This window comes from Platalea leucorodia, assembly GCF_965183815.1.
Source record: "Platalea leucorodia genome assembly, chromosome: 2".
NCBI classification, from domain to species: domain Eukaryota; kingdom Metazoa; phylum Chordata; class Aves; order Pelecaniformes; family Threskiornithidae; genus Platalea; species Platalea leucorodia.
This window is the reverse complement of record NC_138824.1, coordinates 26,147,969-26,170,110: the sequence shown is the minus strand read 5'-3', so window position 1 is coordinate 26,170,110 and position 22,142 is coordinate 26,147,969. Positions and strand designations below refer to the sequence as shown.

The 22,142-nt window shown below is 36.0% G+C and overlaps 1 protein-coding gene across 4 annotated transcripts in view; it reads right to left on the bottom strand.

The window, feature by feature from the left end:
• Window positions 1-22,142, bottom strand: part of NBEA (neurobeachin) — a gene marked incomplete at its 5' end in the record, with an annotated part of 522,572 nt that overhangs the window by 221,839 nt on the left and 278,591 nt on the right. For all 4 annotated transcript variants that reach the window (XM_082332788.1, XM_082332786.1, XM_082332789.1 and 1 more), the window contains 2 exons: window positions 15,169-15,335; window positions 19,010-19,118. In XM_082332788.1, the coding sequence (XP_082188914.1) occupies window positions 15,169-15,335; window positions 19,010-19,118 (276 nt within the window). The remainder of the gene's footprint in view (window positions 1-15,168; window positions 15,336-19,009; window positions 19,119-22,142) is intronic.

The window sequence follows — 22,142 nt, the reverse complement described above, 5'->3', positions numbered from 1 at the left end:
AGGAATGTATGTCTTTTAGAAAATACTAGCATTATAACTTTACTGTGGGGATTGTGAAAAGTTAAACTTAACAAAAGAAGGGGAAAAGTAAATATATTTTCTTAATCCTTATACTAGAGAACAAGAATTTAGAAGTACATTTTTTTGGTTTTAGTGTACACAAATTGAGAGTTCGCTGATTGCTTTTAAAGAAGTGGAATCCTCTAAATAAATATTGCATTGAAAGAGCTGCCCTTAGTAATTTGTCACTGTGTCAATGAAATAAAGGAGCTATTCTAGTACTTTCAGAATAGGACATTCTTAAGAAAAGGTCTTAAGAAAAGGTGTCCAGCGGAACCTTCTGAACTTCACTGCGTAGTTGGAAGTAACACCCTTTCATAGCTCAGCTAAAGATTATCAAATGATCCAGATATACAGGGAATACCATAGCCAGAACCCAACATATGACCTGTAGATTTAGCTTCTGCAACACACACACATTAGAAAAACTGATGTGCCTGGCCTCCAGTGGATGTGCATTCAGAAAGAAACATATGTTTCTTGAAAGAAACAAGTGTGGCCAGGAGGACCAGGGAGGTGATCGTGCCCCTGTATTTGGCACTGGTGAGGCCACATCTCGAGTACTGTGTTCAGTTTTGGGCCCTTCACTACAAGAAGGACATCGAGGTGCTGGAGCGTGTCCAGAGGAGGGCAACGACGTTGGTGAAGGGTCTAGAGAACAAGTCTTCTGCGGAGCGGCTGAGGGAATTGAGGTTGTTTAGCCTGGAGAAGAGGAGACTGAGAGGAGACCTTATTGCTCCCTACAACTATCTGAAAGGAGGTTGTAGCCAGGTGGGGTTCGGTCTCTTCTCCCAAGTAACAAGTGATAGGACGAGAGGAAACAGCTTCAAGCTGCGCCAGGGGAAGTTTAGGTTGGATATTAGGAAAAACTTCTTCACCGAAAGGGCGGTCAAGCGTTGGAACAGGCTGCGCAGGGAAGTGATTGAGTCACCATCCCTGGAGGTATTTAAAAGAAGGGTAGACGTGGTGCTTGAGGACATGGTTTAGTGGTGGACTTGGTAGTGATAGGTTAACGGTTGGACTCAATGATGTTAAGCGTCTTTTCCAACCTTAACGATTCTATGATTCTGTGATTCTATGTCTGTTTCCTTCCAGGGAAGAGAATATATTCATCACCAAACAAGAGCAGCAACATACACAGTATCATTAGTCCAAAAAATAAGTTAAAAACTAAGCCTGAGTATATCTGATATGCTAAAGGACCATTTATACTAATAGAAAAACACAATTTGTATGTAAAAAGTAATTCTTTTATTTTAAAGAAAATTGGTAATATTCCTCTAACACTACTGAATTGTAGATAAATTCCAATCTATCTTTTATACTAAATTTAATACTTTAGTTTTATTCCATCAGGCCTCAAATCTTTATAACACCTTCTTTGTTAAAATTTAATAGACAGTATAGTTTTCATTGAGGCCATTATCAGAGAAACAAACAAAACAATGTGGCCATTCCCACAAGTTTCCAATCACAGTTTTTCTACATTTTTAATTCCAAGACTGTTAAGAATGAAAAGTAAGGTATACTTGGGGAACAATTGAACAGTTTGTCTGTCTGGATCCTCTAAGACTATACAATCAGAGATTTTCATTAACTCTTCATGATCATCTCAAATGGAAAGATTATTACAAAAGAAACTATTTTTTTCTTATTCAATCTTGCCTGGCATTTAGCCAGATAAAGTGGGGTGTTTGGTTTTTTTCTCTCATGCTTCTCAGTGGTACTTAATTGAGGTTAAATCAGAAAGGATAGTAGATTCCATTTTGCTCTGGTGTACACATATCACATCCTGCTCCTGCTCCTGCTCCTGGCTGCTCTTCTTTCCTGACAGGTTTCACTCAATTAATTTTCAGAGATTTTTAGCTCAACAGTTCAGAATGAAACTCTACCACTGAAAATACTGTCTGAAGTTCACTAAATACATTTCCTCCACTATTAAGCTGTCATCAACTTTGAAAACATCACTTTTTATTCAAGAAAACGCAAGAGGTTGGGGTACTGTTCAGTGTAAAAGACTACTATGTGACTGAAAATAATGCATTGTTAACTAACAGAAATTGGAAACTTGAATGTCTATACATTAAAAAATGTTTAAAATGAACATTTTTTAGTAATACCAAAGCAACACTTCTACGCATCATGAGGCAAATATATCATGCTTTACTTTCCTCCATGTTTTCACATAGCACAAGATATATTATGCATAAAAATTAAGGCCCTCTTATGGCAAAGTATCCCAAAGGCTTCAGTAGTATTTCTAAATTGGGCCTAAGAGACATCAAATTTAGCTTCCTCGTTATGTACGTTTTTATTGCTTCCTACCATTAGTGCTAACATAACTTCTAGTAAATCATCAGAAGAAATTTCTTACATGTTAATCTTTCCTAGATTCAGATTGTGACTGTAACAAAACCAAAAAGCATTCCCACCCAATAAATATAATTTGCTATCAGGTGAGGAGAGAAGAGAAGAAACAATGGGAATCTGAAAAATAAGTAAATTTTAAGAAATAACTTCATTTTAATTTTAATCTATTGGCATTTTGTATACAGAATATTTTTTAAGACAATGGTTAGCATTCTCAAATTGAACAGCAGAAGTACATGTGGCTTATGCATCTTTTTGTGGATTTTCTAATAATCTAGAAAATTGGATAGTTTGCTACATTATTGGGTTTTAAAATGGTTCAGCGCTATTGAATGTTTAAGAAATATTTATGGCATAAGGCAGTATATTCCTGAAGCTGAAATAATCATTAGACTCTGATGTTCATCTATTTTATTGAACTACCCGCAGGGAGCTTTATGGGCATGCTATCATGTCAAGGTCACAGGATTAAGTGAGCAGTGATGACAGTAAACAAGCCTTTTCTGTATATTCTAAAGGGTCTTACTGAGTTACTTAAAATGCCATAAACATAAATAGTCTCCTATCTCTACAACACATCCATGACAGATGACTTCAAAATATAAGACTCTTGAGCAATGGAGCTTTACAACCTAACCAACAGCCTATATTATTGACAACAGATATCAATATACTGGGGAGCACAAATATCGGGAGAAGCTTGCAATTTATCAGTCAGATATTTTATGTCTGTAAGTGTACAAGAAATATATCTAAATATACGTCAAATCTCTGTGTGAACAGATATTACTGCTGAAAAAAACCAGAGCTTACAGGTTAAGAAAAAACGTGGTTATACGGAAAAAATAAATGCTATAACAAATGTACCAGATCCTTACAATCCATGTAAAAACAGATAATAAAGCCAAACCTACACAGTATTTTCAATATCATCTTGAATGATTTAATTACTCTTTAGAAGTATATTGTGCATTACCAAAACTATTTTATCAATGAGAAAAGCAGTATAATCAAGTACAGCAAACTCCAAGTCATATGCAGACATGGTGTTTCTGAATCAGTCAAAATAAACCTGTGTAAACTTATTTTTTCCCTCTTTTAAAAAAAACAAAATCAAACAAAAAAACCCCAGCAGTGATCAATTGAGAGAAGTGTCTGCGGGGAATATTTTTCAGAAATCAGAAAAAGGAATTGTGTAAAGATGATCTTTATAGTTTAATATCTGTGAACATACAGGCTGTGCTGACAAAATGCATACAGAAACACCAAACCCAAGGAACACTCCTACTAAGCTATATTAAGGTAAGAAGGAAGTGAGGAGGCTCTGGTTGCTGGCCTCTGTGTCTAACAAACCATGTTCCTTCTGTATGCCTGAAAACAGGACCTCTTACATGGTGCTTGGGAGCAGCAGTTGCACACTCACTTGCCTATCACTCCCCTGTAGTAATACTGCAAGGTATGACTCCAAGTAGATTAGAAATTACTGCAGACAGAGCAAGAGGAGATCAAGGAAAATAGGCACAAGCACAGAATATTATTTCTGGTTGATGGTAAAGGTACGGATGTAAGGACAGAACAGACACTGCTGAGAGGAGATGTTCGATTTCCTCAAACATGGGACTATGAACTGAAACAAAAACCTGCTATGCAGAGATAAAATATTTTCTGTTTAGCATCAGATGACCTGTATGATTGACGCATTGACTTAGGAAAGCTCTAAACTAGTTTGAAGGAGGATGATGTTGTACTACAGAGAAGCAAAAATGGGGGGAAAAAATCATCTTGAAGGTTGATTTTTTTTTTTCCCTGGGGGGGAGGAGAAAAAAAAAAAACAACAACTGAGCAGACAAGAAAAATGGATCAGTCTATTATGTATCTTAGCTGATTATATATTGCAAGGAGGAAAATGAGAAATACAGGAACTAAGAAGAAGTGTTAGTATCCAGAAGATAAAACTTAGGCTGGCATCATAGAAGCTTGCCAAGAGAAATCAGGGTCTGTTCCTGGGAAAAACAAGAAAGAAGTACTTTTTGTTTAGCACATAATAATTTACTTCCTCTGAAGTTCAGAAACAGGCATGAAACATACTTATTGAAAGTCTGAGCAATGTCAAAAGGAAAAAAAAAGTTAGCACTGCACTTTGAGATACAATAGAAAAATCTCTACCACCACCTCTGAAAGAGTATGGAGACAAGCGCTGTTTAAAAAACCTAAAATTAAATAACTAACTGAAAAAAGATCAAACTTGGTGGTAAAGGGCTCATTTATTAAAACAATAGATCCTAAAAATCTTAAAATAAAAGAAGTTATAAAAAGATCTATGCTTTGTATACATACGTATGCTAGGTTGAAAAGTAGCTTAATTCCAGTAAGGTATTTTAGATTTGATTCTGATTAGTTCAAGTTTTTTTTGTGAGAATATCTAAGGTGAAATATATCTAGAGTGAAAATAATCACTAAAACAGAGTTTGTATTTCCAAGGAAAGACGCTAAAGCTACAGAATAAACAAGTTTAAATCCTCCAAACTTAGAAAATGTCAGCAAATTGGTGGATAAACTCCCTTTAAAATAAGCCTGCCACAATTTCTAAAACCAAAATTACATACACAACACCAAACAATTCTGATGTGGAAGGAAGATAAAATATACTAAAATACCAATGTGGTTGTAGTCAAGAGCTCCTTAATAAACTCACATAATCATAAAGGAAACGTAGCAAGGAAAAAAAAGGAGGAGGAGAGAGCAATCCCTGATCACTTAGCAGTTCTCTGAAAAACTTATGGAGGATAGATGTGATTCCAGATGACTGGAAAAGGATGCAATGCTGTCTTAAAAGGGGAAAAACACTAAATGCATTATAAACTACTGCTTACCTTTGATACATGCAAAGATACTAGAAGAATTTATCAATCAGCTAATTAATATGAAACAACATAATGTGGGTTTATTATGAACAAGTAATTTGCTTTACACTTTTGCCATTTGATTTATTTGTTTATTCATCTACAGCATAATCAGAATAGTTAGCTTTTGACACAGGAGTAGAATAATAGAATCATAGAATCGTTAAGGTTGGAAAAGACCCTTAAGATCATCGAGTCCAACCATTAACCTATCACTGCCAAGTCCATCACTATACCATGTCCTCGAGAACCACGTCTATCCTTCCTTTAAATACCTCCAGGGATGGAGACTCAACCACTTCCCTGCGCAGCCTGTTCCAACGCTTGACCGCCCTTTCGGTGAAGAAGTTTTTCCTAATATCCAACCTAAACTTCCCCTGGCGCAGCTTGAGGCTGCTTCCTCTCGTCCTATCACTTGTTACTTGGGAGAAGAGACCGAACCCCACCTGGCTACAACCTCCTTTCAGGTAGTTGTAGGGAGCAATAAGGTCTCCTCTCAGTCTCCTCTTCTCCAGGCTAAACAACCTCAATTCCCTCAGCCGCTCCTCATAAGACTTGTTCTCTAGACCCTTCACCAGCTTCGTTGCCCTCCTCTGGACACGCTCCAGCACCTCGATGTCCTTCTTGTAGTGAGGGGCCCAAAACTGAACACAGTACTCGAGGTGTGGCCTCACCAGTGCTGAGTACATGGGCACTATCACCTCCCTGGTCCTGCTGGCCACACTATTCCTGATACAAGCTAGGATGCCATTGGCCCTCTTGGCCACCTGAACACACTGCTGGCTGACGTTCAGGTGGCTGTCAACTAGTACTTACTGTTTCCATAGACTAAGAGAAATATGTAACAATATAACATAGAGGAATACCAGAATGGTTCAAACATGGATTTTTTTTATAGTGAGTATCAAAGATTTGTGACGAGATTTGGAATATTTTCAAGTGGGACACTGTATGGGTTGTTTCCTGAATTCTGCTGTATTAAACATTTCATTACCAACTTTGATGAAGAATCAGAGAAAATCCACAGTAAAACTTGAGGCAACAACAAGCTGTGAGAATTGTAAGAATAGCACAGGAGAATAATAATTGAAAATTACTTTAAAAAATCTAAAGTCTGGAAGATGAAAGAGAAAGACAACAGTCTTAAAAACAATTACAAGCATAGATACAAAGCAGCAAGTGGTTGTCAATTAGTTAGAAGGGAGTAAGTGCCTGCAGAGCGGTTCTGGGAAGTATTGACTGAGCCTACAATCTCATTTTAGGATGCATCAGTAAAGCTATACCTTGAAACAAACTTAAGTAGAGTTGTGCATTGTTGAGGGCTCACCTGCAATCAAGTGCCCAGATTGCAGTACCTCTTTCTAAGGAAGATGTAGGCAAACTGCAAGGAATCTAAAGCAAGACACCAACATTATGCAAGATATAGATAATTTAATCAGTAAAGGAAGACTGAAAAAACTGTTTGTCTAGTCTGGAAGTCAACAGCCTGAAAGGACAGTATCAGCTTCCAAAGACTTTGAGAAGGACTAGGTTTAAAACCAGGTATAATTAATCTAATTTGTAGCAAAGAAAATGATCCTATAATGCACATGCAAATTCAACTATAAAGCTATCAAAGACATAGAACAGGTTTTCTAAGGTGTTTGTAGAATTCCCCTCTCCCCCCTCAAAGGAAGGGGGCTGCAAAGCATGTGATAGGTATGTACCAGACTACGCCTGCCTCAGCACCTCAGGATGATTTAATCTTCAGTTCCTTTCCAGACCCTACTCTGAATGTCTCAAATTATTTTATAAACATATGGTTGGACATAAATATATTTCAAACAAAAAAGTACAAGACACATTAAGGTTTTGAGAGGAGGGGAATCAAAATGGCTCCACTGGGTTTTCATTTCTGGTTAAACTTTGCATTTCTGATGTTTCCAACAAAAATGTCTGAGAAGTCTGGCAAAACACTACAGATGTTCTTTTAGAAAAAAACATTTTCTACAGCTTTGCATTCATCTTCTGTAATCTACTTGAAGCATCACATGGGAAAGAATCCTGGAGTGTAATGGTACTACAACAGCTTACTGTGACTTAAAAAGATGATGTTTCTCATCTATTTTGTGTCACAATATAAAGAATAAATCAAATAATTTTCATTTCTGAAGAAAAAAAGACTTTCTTAGGAACATAAAACTTACTTTTTCAGAATCTTCTAATCTATGGCTTTTGTTTCTTTTTTTATTCTTTACTTTCTGTTCTTACATATGGAGAAGATGGGAAATCCACTGCTATATTGCACAGGTATTACTAGATAGGCATGAGAGAAAAAGGGAGAATCATGAGAGGGAAGTGTTATCTGTCTAATGAGAAATTCTTCCCTCATGGTTTCTACTGAGTTTCTACTTCTGTCTAAATCGGAGGCAGGGAAAGAAGGAGCACAGATGCTAGAAACATTGTCCAATACCAGCAGCTGTTAGTCCAGTCTGCTGATACCCACTGCAGAGGCTGTCTCTACCGCAGGAACTAGGAGGAAAACATGAAGAAAGGCAGCTGGACTTTCAAGCCCTACTGAGATGAGGAAACTTCAAAATAAAGACTGACTGAAATTGAGATTCCTCAGGAAATCTTGAGTTCAAAATTTGAGGAGTCTGAGTGAGCATTAGATGGACCTATCATGTCTACTTGTCCTATCTTTCTTAAGCATTTACTTACAGTTGAAGATAGGTTACAGGGCTAGATGGACCGCTGGTCTGAACTATTATGGTTGTTCTTGTGACTGGTATCCTGGAAGCTGAATGGCTGCATGTGCACATGCTAGCTCTATGGCTAGACTTAAGAAGGAGCAGAAGTTCCTCTTGGTTTTTTTAAGCTTGGCCTTCCTTTTAATACATGTATGCTTTAAAATGGCCTTGTTACTGCTACAATAAAAATATATACAGTAAGTTGACTGTATGCAATTTGGATATATATTCTGATTGCTGTTTCAGTTAAAGACTCTACTGACATCTAAAGATCTGTTGTTTCTAAACCTTAAAAAACAACATTGCCACACTTTCCTCTTTGTGTTTGCCATGAAGCAAAGGGGAAAAAACAAATTTTAGGCAGAAATGGAGAACATATTGAAGAGAAGTGAAAAAAACAGAGTAAAGAAAAAACAATTCTCTTACTGCAGAATAATGAGAAAGAAAATGCAGAAGTCTTCCTTCTTTAATATGAAATACAATGTACTGTCCTTCCTAGAGATAAACAAGTCTTTCCGTAGAGTTGAAGGAGTCTTCCCTGAGTACTATGTGTTTCCCAACATTGGAAAATACTACCTCTTTCCAAAGAAACTATTTTCTTCAGAGGTTTCTTCCAGCTGTGGGAAAAAATCCATAGTGAACAGCACCACAGTTCAAACCAACTCAGTTACCTTGCGCAAATACAGAACTGAATAAAACTCACGTAAGCAAACTGTGCACTCACTTGTACAGCCCGTCTCCAGTTATATAATACCCCCTTCTTGGTAGGTATCTCTATGCTGCAAATAGCATCCTACATTTAACTTTCTATTATTAGAAAATGATACAGAATTCTTCTGTCCCCCTTTTTCCATCATGCTTGTCAAATGCCACAGCACCATTAGCAAGAGCTCCTTCAAATAGTCTCTGCCTTCCACCACAGTGGTAAGCAATCAGGGAGGGAGGAAGGAAGAGGGTACGCAATGGGTAGGAGATGTAATATAATGGGTGCCGAGCAGCAGGAGCAGCACAAAGTTGAAAGCATAGTAAGAAAGGTAAGAAGGCGATTGAAATAGTAAAATACTACAAAAGAGTGATCAGATTAGAAAAATAGTCCCACTCACATTTATGTTTAAAACTGCCACAGAAGGATGACTAATACTGGACCTAAAATGTGAATAATGCTCACACATTTGCTGAACTCCAGGTATCTCAGTTAGTGCAGTCAAGTAAAAACAACAGAAGACAGAAAAGCATTTTCTTAACGTTTTGTTGCAATGAAATTGTCTCAGAACTAAATATTTGTAACTTGTAGTCAGGATAGCTAATGAAGGAGCTGACAAGTGTGCAGGTTCCATCAGATCAATCTGGAAGGATCTATTCTGCAAAGAAAAATAGATTCCACCAATTCCAGAAACATAGAAAACTCATTGTTCTTACAAAGTATGTGGAAAAATGCAGAACCTTAACAGGCCCTCTAACAACAGGCACGTCAAACACACTGCTGGATCCAGTAGACAGGATCTGGTCCTACATCTTTACCACTGTTTTAAAGCTCCCTTTGTAACTTCTGTCTAGCAGTTAAAATGAGCCAGAATTGAATGAACAGCTAAACCAGATGAAGCTGATTTGCAGTGGGGGACAGGGTAGGTTCTGTGTCTCTCTGAACTTCCTAAGACAGCAGCTAGTGTAGTGATGGAGTCAGAGCATGCCAAAGGCTGGCTGTAAGGGAAACTCCTTCTTACTAAATTCCTGCATTCTGGTCTCCCTTGCTGTAAACTGGAAACATTTGGTTTAGAAGCAGTGACGTCCCACAATCAACTTACTTAACTGTCAAGCCCCATAGGCTCAGAAAAGGGGAGTTCTCTTTCTGCTCTCCCCCCCTTCCCCCAGCAGAATCCAATCTCTGCAGAAGCACATCCCGTAGTGAGAGGCAGAACTAGCTGTCTGGCAAGAAACTTTTTATTTTCAGCCTGTCTCCCCAGACGAATTTGGTCTTCCCCACAGAATGAGTTTGACAGCTCTGCCCTCTACCATGAATGATTAATTTGTTATGGGTGTCTAGTTTAACCAAAGATGGATTTGAACAGAAAAAGCCCTTGTATACTTGCTATTTGGTAAAGCTGCTTTAATGTAGGTGGAACCTCCTTCATCAAATCACGGAAAGCAAGAGAACCAAGTCTCATTTTTAAATGTCATTTTTCTCATTATAGTAATCCTCCTGTGTATATCAAAACTGATCATGTGAAAATATTTATGACAAGTATTTCATATTTAGATTTAGAACACAAACTGGAACTCAGAACTCTTTGTATTGCCCTAGATTGCCTTAAACCTATAGAAACTGTGAAGTAGAGATATATATACAGTATTCTTGAATAAGAGTTTTTGAAAAGTTGAGATATCTGATTAAACCTAGAAGCTGAAATAAAAGAATACTCCAAACAAACATGGTAACAGATTATGGCCCAAAACACAGGCATGCATATGGCTGATAAGGAATTTGAACTCTGTGTACAGACAGGTTTCACTAAACTTTTTTTTTTTTTCCCTAAGAAAGATGTGTATGGGGAGAGAAGCAGATGGGGAGGAAGAGAAGCACCATATGAAGCTGACAGAGAAGACAGAAGGAAGCATATGTTGTGACATGAGGACTATAACCCTGAAAAAAGCTAAGGGTAAGTGCTGGTTTAAAGAAGCTTTGAACGTTAAGCTATGAAACACCCTGTTTGAGTCTTCCTGAGTTCAAGGAAATAGGATGTTGCATATTCACTCTGAATAAGTGGCAATGCATCAAAGAAATAACCAACTCATCAATTTCTCATCTGAATGGGAAAAACTTGCAGAATTCTAATTTTGGTATAATGCTGAAATTAAAAATGGGAAAAACAGTATGTTTAGGATAAGCTATTATGAAGATACGTAAATGTGTCAAATTGCCAAAATGAAGAAAACACAATTAGTTTGCCTTAAGGGCACAAACGGGATTTATAACAAATTAATGAGATTTATTTTGAAATCTATTACTCTTTGTCTGAGATACATAGGAGAAAATAAGATGATTCAATAATTTCCTTTTGTTGTAGAGGTGTTGATGCTCACACCTGCAAGAAATTGAGCAAAAGGACTTTGGTTTTCACTTTAAGAGGTGAAGGGAAAATATTTGTGAAGGGGGAGAGAAGTTAATGCTGATAAGCAGTAAAAAATCAAGTTTTTTTTAAAACTGTTATCTACCATTTTTAGACAGAAGGAGATGAAAGAGTAAACAGGTTCTCAGATCAGCTCAAACCCTACTGATTGATTAATGTATGGACAAGGATAGGCGGTACAATGTTACCATGTCTGTAGGCATTTATTCAAGTGGTGGAGCACTTGCATATAATTAATTTCTCCTTCATAAATTAATAAGTAATTAAGAATATAATTGAAATGCAAGTCATCTATAATTTTAAGTTATTTTAAATTCAACTACCTTTATGTAACTATAATCTGACTAATTGAGTTTCATATGGTATTTTTTTGACTCACACCATTGAACTTCATTCTTGTTTCTTCAGGCATTTTGAGAACAGTTTATGATAATATATTTAACATAATTTACAAATACTATAGAATTTAACTCATCAGACCTCTTGTTTTCCCTCCCAGTGCTAAGTTTCTATGTTTCTTAGTAGTCTCTTTGTTTCATAATGAACAAAGGGTAAACTTTGTGGCACCTACAGATTAAACACAGCAAATGCTCCTTGCTGCATTCTGCAAAAACAGTACACGCAGACACAAAAGCTGGGGAGGCTTACATGCTCATTGTGTTGAACCGCAAACACAAGGAAAAATTTTCTCTACAGCTGGGTCATATTTCACAAAATGAGACCTTAATATTTTATAACATGAGCATCTATGTTAAAGAACTTAGAAATTGTTCTTTACCTTGAAGAGAGATAAACAAAATCACATATGTATGTACCATATGCTACAATTATCAGTGAATCAGTAGCTGCAGATTACGTATGTGATAGAGAATTGAAGCTTTCAAGAATCATGCTCATCCCCTCCCCCCCCGCCCCAATAGTTTCTTACCTATCTTATCTGTTTTGGACATCAAAATGCATTGCTATTGCCCAAGTATTTATCATGCAGAGGCAGTTGCCTATTTCTTCCCCTGCCCCTTCTGGGCCTGAGAACGATCTCCCTAATTCACCATTTCAATGCATGTTCTCCAGCACAAGAGATGGACAGGAGACCAGCAGTGTGCCTTCAGAACCGGGAACACTCCCCCTGACAGAAATGATGGAGTCACTACAGAGATCTAGAGGTCTGGAGTGTCAACCTATATTTTTTTTTAAGTAACTCTGTATTCCAGTAAGGCTGTATCTCCTGAGGCACAGAGAAGCAACAGTTTATGAAGAGACTGCTAATACTGTAACCCTTTGTCAGGAATTAAAAACGGAGTCTTGAGGTCTGTTGTGTCTCTTGCTGGCCAAGACCAGAGGTATGTACAATTTTAGAACACATCTCAATTTCCATCATATGAAGAGTATTGGAGGAACTACCTAGTTAACAACAAGTATTGCCTTCTGTGCCTAAGCAGTTTAATGAGACCCCTCTACTTTCTGCACTTGAAGCCTTTTAAATCTGCCCACTGAGAACCTGTGACCTTGGTTCTTAACAAGGCTCAGAGGCTCTCCCACTGGGCATCTCCCTCTACCTGCTGCCTTCCTAGGCCCTTCCGTTCACAGTCCACTAGTTCTTCTGTCTCATGACAGAAGGTGCACTTGTGTGGTCGATCACACAGCTGCCACCGCACACATGGCGAGACCTGCAGTGCAAGGCCATTTGCTTCCTGATCGGCTCCTGCAAATAGGGAACCCCACTTGGAGACCTCGTGCTGTCACCATGTCCCCTCTTCTCCAGGTTAAGCAGCAGCCTGCAGCTAAAATACAACCAGGCCAACAGCCGCACCTAACACTGCGAGCGCCAAAATGGGAAAGCAGCACTGCAAGTAATTGAGAAGCAGGCACACCGGGGAAGTGGCATGACAGGAATAGAATAAGTAAGTTTCTTTTGCTTGATGTAAGAAATTTGATAGGTTTGTTACAGGTGTCAAGCTGCTTCATGGCCCATCAAAAACTATCATGGACTGCAGAGCAAAAAAATGTGCAGCAGTGGTCTGTTGCCATTTAAGATGCCATCAACAATCCCAGAGAGGAAAGTTATCTGGCCCAAAGAACAGATGGTCTCCTGAAAAAGTTACTGACCAGGAACTGACTTAAGCCTGCAAAGTGTCTGCAGCCATTCATGAACTTGAGCAACAACGTTATTCAAAAATTCAAAGACATTAAAAGGACTGGAAATTGCACTTATTTTCATCAGGCTCAAGTCTCCAGATACACAGGGTTAAGCCTCAACTAGAGATAACACAAGTGTTCATTATGGACTAAGGCTGTTTTGAATTAACCATATCACAATATCTTCTACATGTCATTTTTGTAATTTCCACCAGAACGTCTCTGGAGTTAGACTACAGAGTTTCCATAAGTCTGAATTTCTAGACTTTCTACCTCCTTAAAAAATAAATACATCTCCATCATCATCCAGGAAATAGTGATTTCTTTGGAAGATACAAGGATATAAGAATGATGAGCATGAAAAATTACATTTTTTAACATTGTATAACTACAAGAACCAACTAGAGAGAAAGACAAAAAGAAATGAACAGTATATGTGGTATTTATTGAACAACATTACTGATGTGTCAAATTTATTACTTGACAACTTTTCTAATAAGTTTAAGCCCTAGATATGTATTTAAGCTACATTCAAATAGATTTTTTTGAAATAAAATATTTATCTAGAGAAAAGTTTTTGTCTTAGTCTATGAGTCTCAACTAGATTTTTAGTGAAAAGGTTTTTCAGAGCTGAAATGGAAGTTTCTGATTTGCTCTGCCTGACTGAGAGCAGACTTAAACAGGATTTAAGTAGAAAATTAAACTATAAAAAATTGGATATTTGGCAGCAGAACTTCCTTGATTTCTCTTGTTTGAGCTGTTCCACTTTGAATAAATAATCAAATATTTGTGGCTAGAATGCACAAACAAGTGAGAGACTTAGCAGTCTCTAGTTTTGCAGACAGGGCACTCACATGGCAGACCCAGGTTCAAGACCTTGCTCTGAATGAAGGAAAGGAGCAATTTGAGCTCCAGTCTTCCACATGAGGGTCAGCACCTTAGCCACTGGCTATTTTTGTGATTCAGAAGAGCAAGGCTGGTTTTTTGCATGATATAAGAAAATGTTTAATTTAGCCCCTATGTTGAATAGAATGAACTTTTAAAAACAGTATTCAACACAGCTCTGATTAAAACCTCAAATACTATATTATCACTTGCATACAGTAAGAATTATATATTTTGGATCATGTTTTATTTATTTATTTATTCATTTATTTTAACAGGAGTACCTGTAGAATTGAGCTGCACTTTGGTTATGTTCAGCTTTGCACATGCTACATTTAAGTACAATATAAGCTTTGCTTTAAGCATACAGAGTTTGTGCATGGCTGGCACTGACTACTGTTTTGTTGTCGGAGATTTAAGATTTACCAGTGGATCTTACCAGTTCATTACTTACACAGAAAAATCCATAAACAGAAGAAAGCATTAGACAGCGACTCAAGTGACCTGGTTCTGCTGGTTATTCTAATACTGAGTTACTCTATAACACTAGACAAGTTGTTTTTACTCTGTCTTCTTTATTTCAGGCTTCCTCTGTTTATATCCATATGGAAATCTCTACATCTCTCATTCAGAACACTTCACTCAGATTCTAGTACTGGCAGGAGCCTCAAAACCTACTGATATACTAACAGTAAAACTGCATTATAATCAACAAATACCCATTATAATTTATTTAAAATATGGTAAAATACTATGTTTCCTGTCTACAAAGGAGTTTGATCTGTGAATCTTTAGCAGAGGACTTCTCAAGAACCAGCTGAAGAAAAGACTAACAGAGAAAACGTATTTTAGCAATACTATCTCCTAATACATTCACATTTCAGTTATACGATGACTGCTTTTCTTAGACTTTGAAAGCAACATTTAAAAGCCACACGTTTTATATTTGCAGCTTACCTGTGAGAAACAGCTCCCCAGGCACCATGCTTATTTGTTAATATGTTGAGTATCTTCTGTTTCAGCTGATTGGCTGTAACATGATCTCGATGCTTAGCAGCACTGATAAGATGATCACACATCTTCTCCTCCTCTCTTCTGTCAGCAGCATACTGAGCACATTGTGACTAGGAATAAAAGTACATCATCTACTTCATAAAAGATAGGCTATTTAGAATCACCGTAAAATGATTATTTACTAAAACTCTTTAAATATGACAAGAACTCTTTAAAATACTTTAAAGAGGAATAAGACACACCATTCAATTGAAATGGTTCTACTACTATGTATTATCCATGAAAAAGCACTCAGTTAGAACATGTAAAATTTGAAATATCAAGGGTGAAGACAACAGAATTGCAATTTAAAACATTTAGCTATACATCTCTCTGTGTATATATGTGACTACGGATATGCCTTAAAAGTTGGTCTTTATTTGTAAGAGTTTCATGTGTTCTCAGGTATAAAATACACGTATACGTAACATAACATGCAGGAAAAAAATATGTACACTGGTTTTGATTTTTAAATTGCAATAAAACCTACAATTAACAAGTCATTTGATAATTTTATTATTACGGATGCTAATGAGGAACTCCTTTAACTATGAAATTAAGGAGTATATTCTCCGTTTCATAGCACAACATGAGAAATTTTCATAATATACTGACACTTCTAAAAAACCCTAATGGTTAAAAAATCACTCATCTTTTAAACTGAAAAAGATCTAATGTTTTCTTCATGTTTCCTTTAAGAGATAACTACCTCTAAAATAAATGCTGTGGTTATTGACATTTATGCAAATTTGTTTCTAAAACTGTGAAAACTCTAGATTGTATTTTAGTTTTGATAAGTCCTTTCTTTATGTATAATAAGCACAATATAATTTTTCCACTTATTTTCTCAAAATCATGCTAAATTCGAATTAAATTTCTCCTCCTAGTAAAGATCCTTTAAAAATGTCTAAACAAAGCAAATGTAGCCATACTAATTAAAATAATTCCATTATAAGTAACATTTTCTAGGTATAAATTACAAAGGCTAGATTATTCTCAAAACAGCTAATTTTAAAATCACCTTTTAAGAGTAATTTTTGCACGCACAGTTATTGTGCACCATTTTAGAATTTTTAACCAACACTCAATGCTGTAACACAATGCTGAATAGAATCCTATTTTCTAATATTCAAAAGAGCAACCAAAATTAAGTTAACCTCGTACTAATTTGCAGCTTATTGTTCGTATTTCTGCACACTACCTTTTTACTACAGATCACATTAGCATTCAGTAAGATTTTAAGAGTGGTCTTTCCACTGTGTTACAGCCATTATTTCAAGTAATCTATCTGGAAAAGAACAATCATTACACTAATTCATAAAGGGTTAATTCATTTTTCAATTTATCTTCTTGTACAGGGAAGGACCAATTAGTACAATGATCTGCTTTAGTAATGAGGTTAATATTTCACCAGCTCATTGGACAGTAAAATTAAATTTTCATTTTTCTTCCTGAACAATTACAAAGGTTAACAAAATGAAAGTTAACTGTGAAGCACCCATTCTGGAAGGAATTTCCCTGGCCCTGACTGCAACTGGAGTCACAGAATAAAATTTAGATGCTGGCCCCGCTACACAGGTGACACAGTAACTTGGTGCAGCTTGGGCCAAATCATTTCACCCATAATGATTCAATTAAAGTTTAAAAGGTAAAAATAAAATAGCCACTCACTTCTCTGGCTGAGAGCAATGATTAACATGTACTAAAATCCAGAACATATACCAATACAGCTTATTAAAAGAAAATGACAGATTTACAATTATGCAACAGAAAACTACCAGAAATCTCTTTGTCCCTACTACTTTCAACTAGGATGAATAATAAAATGTTCAGTTATATACCTAACATTATTAAAGACAATATATAAAACATTCTTTCAGACTTTAACCATCACCTTATTTAAGGACATCTGAGTTTCATATTTAACACAGGCTACATTTCATAATTTTCTTTTATGACTTGCAGATTTTATCTTACTCATCTAAAACATGTAGCTAAGGTTTTTCATGTGACAAATATAATGAAAATTTTCATATATGAAAAATATGTTGGTTTCTTTACCAGACAATAAGACTGACTTAAGGCTATTCCTTTAGGGAATTTAGTTAATATTCTAAATCCTATTTGCTAACAGAAGCTGGAAGTTAATTGAATATTCTCATTTTGTCTAGAGTTCTGACAGATCTTATACCTCAATGTATTCTTCAAAGAGCAGATAACTCAATCTTCTATTGTCATCTTATGTTACTGCATGATGCTCTGATAAATATCAAATGTTATTTATTGTTGAGGCAATATGAAACTTCACTCTGACACACACTTAATTGTAAATGTGATTTTATCTAAGTTCAAAATATCCAGTATATGCTTGGTAATAAAGTTGTTGCAGTCCCATATGACAAGTGTCTGCTGTCTGCTCTGACAAAATGAAGTAAAGGTTCTGTGTACTCAAAATGACAACAGATATCTCCATGTCTCACACTTTTCAGCTAGGTCAAGGAGCACAAGAACTAGTACATCAAAGTGCACATTTAAGTGAGCTGTTTCAAGGAGATAAAAACCTCATCAGAACTAAGATTACTGGATCGTATTTCTAGCCACCAGGTGCTTGTTGACATTTTCTGACAGATGAATAAATTGATATAGCTATTTATTATCATCAATACTAAATCAGTCTATCTTAATCCTAATGTTAGGTCACTTGAGCATTAAAACGTGGAAATGTATGTTTGTGTATATATACTTACACAAACACAAATGTATGCAAGCACAGACAGATTTGGAAATAATAAAAACCAGTGATGTTGGAATGTATAAAACACCATAAAAATGCAAAACCATAGTTGATAAAATCATGTCAAAAATAAATTTTTAACTTCATTCCAACATTTTTGCATGAAAATTTGTTGAATAGGAACAAAATTAATCCTGAAGAAATAATCAAAAACCTGTTAAACTGATCATGTTTTAAAAACAGTTTTTTGTATATTTGCATAATTTTCAAGCAATGTAATTTAAAATGTATACTGCAACACCCATTGATGAAAAAAACAATTGAATGTTGACTCCTTTTAGGAGTAAGAATTATAGACATTAAAGAGTTATGGGATCCAGCTGCCATGTTACTTCTTTCAATACTTAAAAAGAATAGACATTTTAAACACAATCTTACTGTCAATAGTTAATGATTCCTAACTAGCAAGAAAGATATGTAATATCATATTTCAATATATAAATTATAGCAAGTAAATGTTCTAAAGTGCTCCAAAATGCAAAATGTTCTAAGAAAATTACCTTAAAATACTAATTCTGTTTAACAAAACATTTCTATTTCTTATTTTTCATGAAGTGCCTTAAGTGTATTTATTGCTTTTCTTCATATTGAACTCATATATACTGTTGATAAAATCCAACAAAAATAATTACCAATGTGATTTGCATTACTATTTCCAATAAATCAGAAAAGTTCTTTGTGAAGCTGAAGGGTCTGCCATATCAGTTTAGACATTCTGATTAAGGCATTTCTTCAAGCTGTAAATGTTTTCATGAATTTCAGTGAGGAGATGAGAAATTAAACCCGTTCCTTGTGTTTGACATTTACCAAAGGTCTTAAAAAATAGTTTTGAAATGCCTTCAATGTAAATTTCTTTCTTGGAAGAAAAAAATCTTTATTTTATGGGGTTACAGTCTAGGTGACAACTGAGTGAAAACAGAGAAGCAGAAATGCACCAACTCTCAGGCTTACCTCAAACTCAGCATGCTTGTGGACATCTTCAGCTCTTTGTCGGTTCAAAATAAATTCTGCTTCATTTGCGACACGTACTATATGGTCTTTCATTGCATGACATAATAATCTAAAATAAGAAAAATCAAAATCAACCTTTGTATTTGATGTACTTCAAATAAGCTATTTCAGCAGATTTACTTAGAATGGAAAGAGATAAAATTAATGAAATTACTGTAATGCAATTGCCAAATTAGTTGACAAGAAAAATTTAATTTTATCCAAAATTTTCTGCATTTGTGAAAGCACAAACAGATCGTGTTATATGGAAAAAGCTTGCTATTTATTATTGAAGGGAAAAGCTCTTCATGGAAGTATTATATTCTAGTACATTTTTAACAGCAGTCTCAATATGAATATGAATATTATACTATCATTAAAAAAAATCTAGACAACTGCTTAAACTCATATTGATACCATTATATCATTAAATATAAATATTCCAATTTTAAAGTCTTAAAAAAATCATGATATTACTGAAGATTTAAAATTCTGTTAAAATTGCAAAATAATATAAATATCTCTTATATGTTTTTCAAACACTGGAGTGAAAAATGCATCATGTTTCCAAGTTTTCATGGCATCAGAACTAGACAAACCTTACTTAAAAAGAAGGAAAAAGTAGATTAAGATTGGACTGAGACTGAGGATGTCAATCAAACAAACACCTTAAATTAAGACTCTTGTAAAGACCACCAAATACTATAAGATGCATAATAAAACTGCAGAATAAACAACACTGTGTTGTTAATAACGCTGATATCTTATTGGGCAGGAAGAATGGAAGCAACTGCTTTCTTGTCCCTACAGTCCATATCTAAGCTTGCCCATTCTATACAAAATTGCTTTGCTCTTCTTATCAGCAAGGAGGAAACATCTTTCAGGATGCAAAGATCTGACAGGTCTGTTTAGGATCAGGAAAAACTGTTTCTCTTTCTGTCAAATTGGCACACGGTCTGGGATTTTCCTTCTTGCAGCATGAGGGAAACACAGTTAATTTCAGAGATTCTTATATTAAGAACGTGAAATTTCTAGCATATTCCACCCTAAGGCTGGTGTCCGGTGCTTAGAAGCACCACAAATGAAAGCCATGATTACTAGACCTTACATCTACAAGATGGAAAGATCTGAACTCTATTCTTGCCTCATTTGGTGTGTTCTACCATCTGTGAAGGAAGGAAATCACTTACCCAGAGCTAATGTTTAATATGGGTGTGTGGCATGGGAAGACATAAATGTTGGGGCCTCTGTTTAGAGATAAAGACAAACAAGCTTGGATCAAGGTTTGACAGTGGATATTCATTCTTTTACTAACCCTTTTTATTATACCTAATCCTTTGCTGTTCTTGAAAGCAAAAAGTTTTTGGCAAACTATAAGCTGAAAGACTAAAGTTGCTTCCATTGTAGTCTTCAAAATTTAGCTTTATTTTTTAAGCTACCCTGCTGGAAGATACACTTTAGTACTTTATTACTGTTAAGTGTTCACATTTTTATTGTTAAGAAGTAAGTGTAGAACTGCCCTCAGATATGGATTAGGAGTGAGCATTCATGACTTTAACAAGCTTCTCTAAAATGAGAAAATACTAGAAGTGAGTGTTTAACATCTCCAATCAAATTTTGCACCACGGGTCTTCCTGAATTTTCCATATGACATTAACGACCTGGAACCAACTAGCTAGGATTTCAAAACTGAACACACAGATTTCAAATGTCTACTAGCTGTACATCCCTTCCTGAATGAATAAATTATTGAATAAATGGAGCACAGTGCAAATTCAGTATCTTCGAGTCAGCTGTGGTCCAGAAAGGATTTCTAGTTCCAAATGGCTTTAGGTGAAATCAAGAATTTGGTGAGAAAAGAGCAAGACTAACTTGAATCCACTGGGTTTATTATTCGGGACATCTGGGCAAAGTTTTTATACCTAAAAAAAAAAAAAATCTAAGCTGCCTCTGTTCATGAGCAATGATAAATACATACCATCTTCATCTTAGTCGTATTTATCTGTATTAAGAAGTGTTCACATTCTCTGTGCCCATTTGTGCACTAAAACACCTACAAGGGACTTCAAATGGATTCGCAGAGAATGCTAATTTCCACAAGTTATAAATAAATCTCTTGCCAATACTCAGGGAAAAGATATAAAAAAAAAAAAAGGAAAAAAAAAAATCTGTCGACACTAGTCTCTGGCTGCTTTACAGAAAATGAAAACTTTTATAGACATGCAGCAGATGATTCAAATCAGCTGGCTAAAACTGCTGGTGACCCCAGCTGTACCTCCCAACCCCCTAATGGACCTTTCTGCTCCAGAGACTGAGAAACCTGATGCATTTGGGAACAACTTCAGAGTTGCTGCAGCTTTTGGACAGCACATCAGGCAAAGTAAGCCAGATTTCAGGTAACCTTGAAATACCACAGGTCTTCAGGGTCCAAAATCAAGGAGATGACAAATAAGAGGGGACCAGGGAACATGCCTGAGCACTGGGTCCTGACTGCCTACAGCACTCAAATCATTATCTTGGCCTCCACTCATTTTTTGGCTCACTCTAACTTCCATCCAAAAAAAGTATAGGCATAGTCCAAGGGACAGTTCACTGAAGACACCTCGATGAGACTGAATCAACTTAAACTCTCTCCAATGCTACCCAAGAAAGTTCTGCAGGTGTTTTCATGCCATACCCCAGCACACATAGAACACATCATTCTAGTGGGTAGCCCTCACGTTATTCCAAACAATCTGAACTAAACAGACAAAATAGTAATGATATCCTAAGGTGAAACAGGAACTGTACAGGCTTCAGGGAAGAACTGGGCTAACTGCTATGTAGGATGAATGAAGACACTCTGCTCTAGCAGGTGCTAACCTTAAGCTGTATCAACATAGGCCAGTCCAGGCTATTTGGTTTTATTTAAAACTACAGACATACCTTCTCTCTTCCTCTTTGTTTGTTGTCAAAATTCTTATCTATGGAATATCTCAATATTATTTCAACTGTGTCTAGCCAGTTGCTTCTTGCACTTTCATATCTCTATCACTGACTGTGATTTCCTCAAGAAAAAGACAAAGGATTGTTTGTATGGTGGTCAGCACATTGG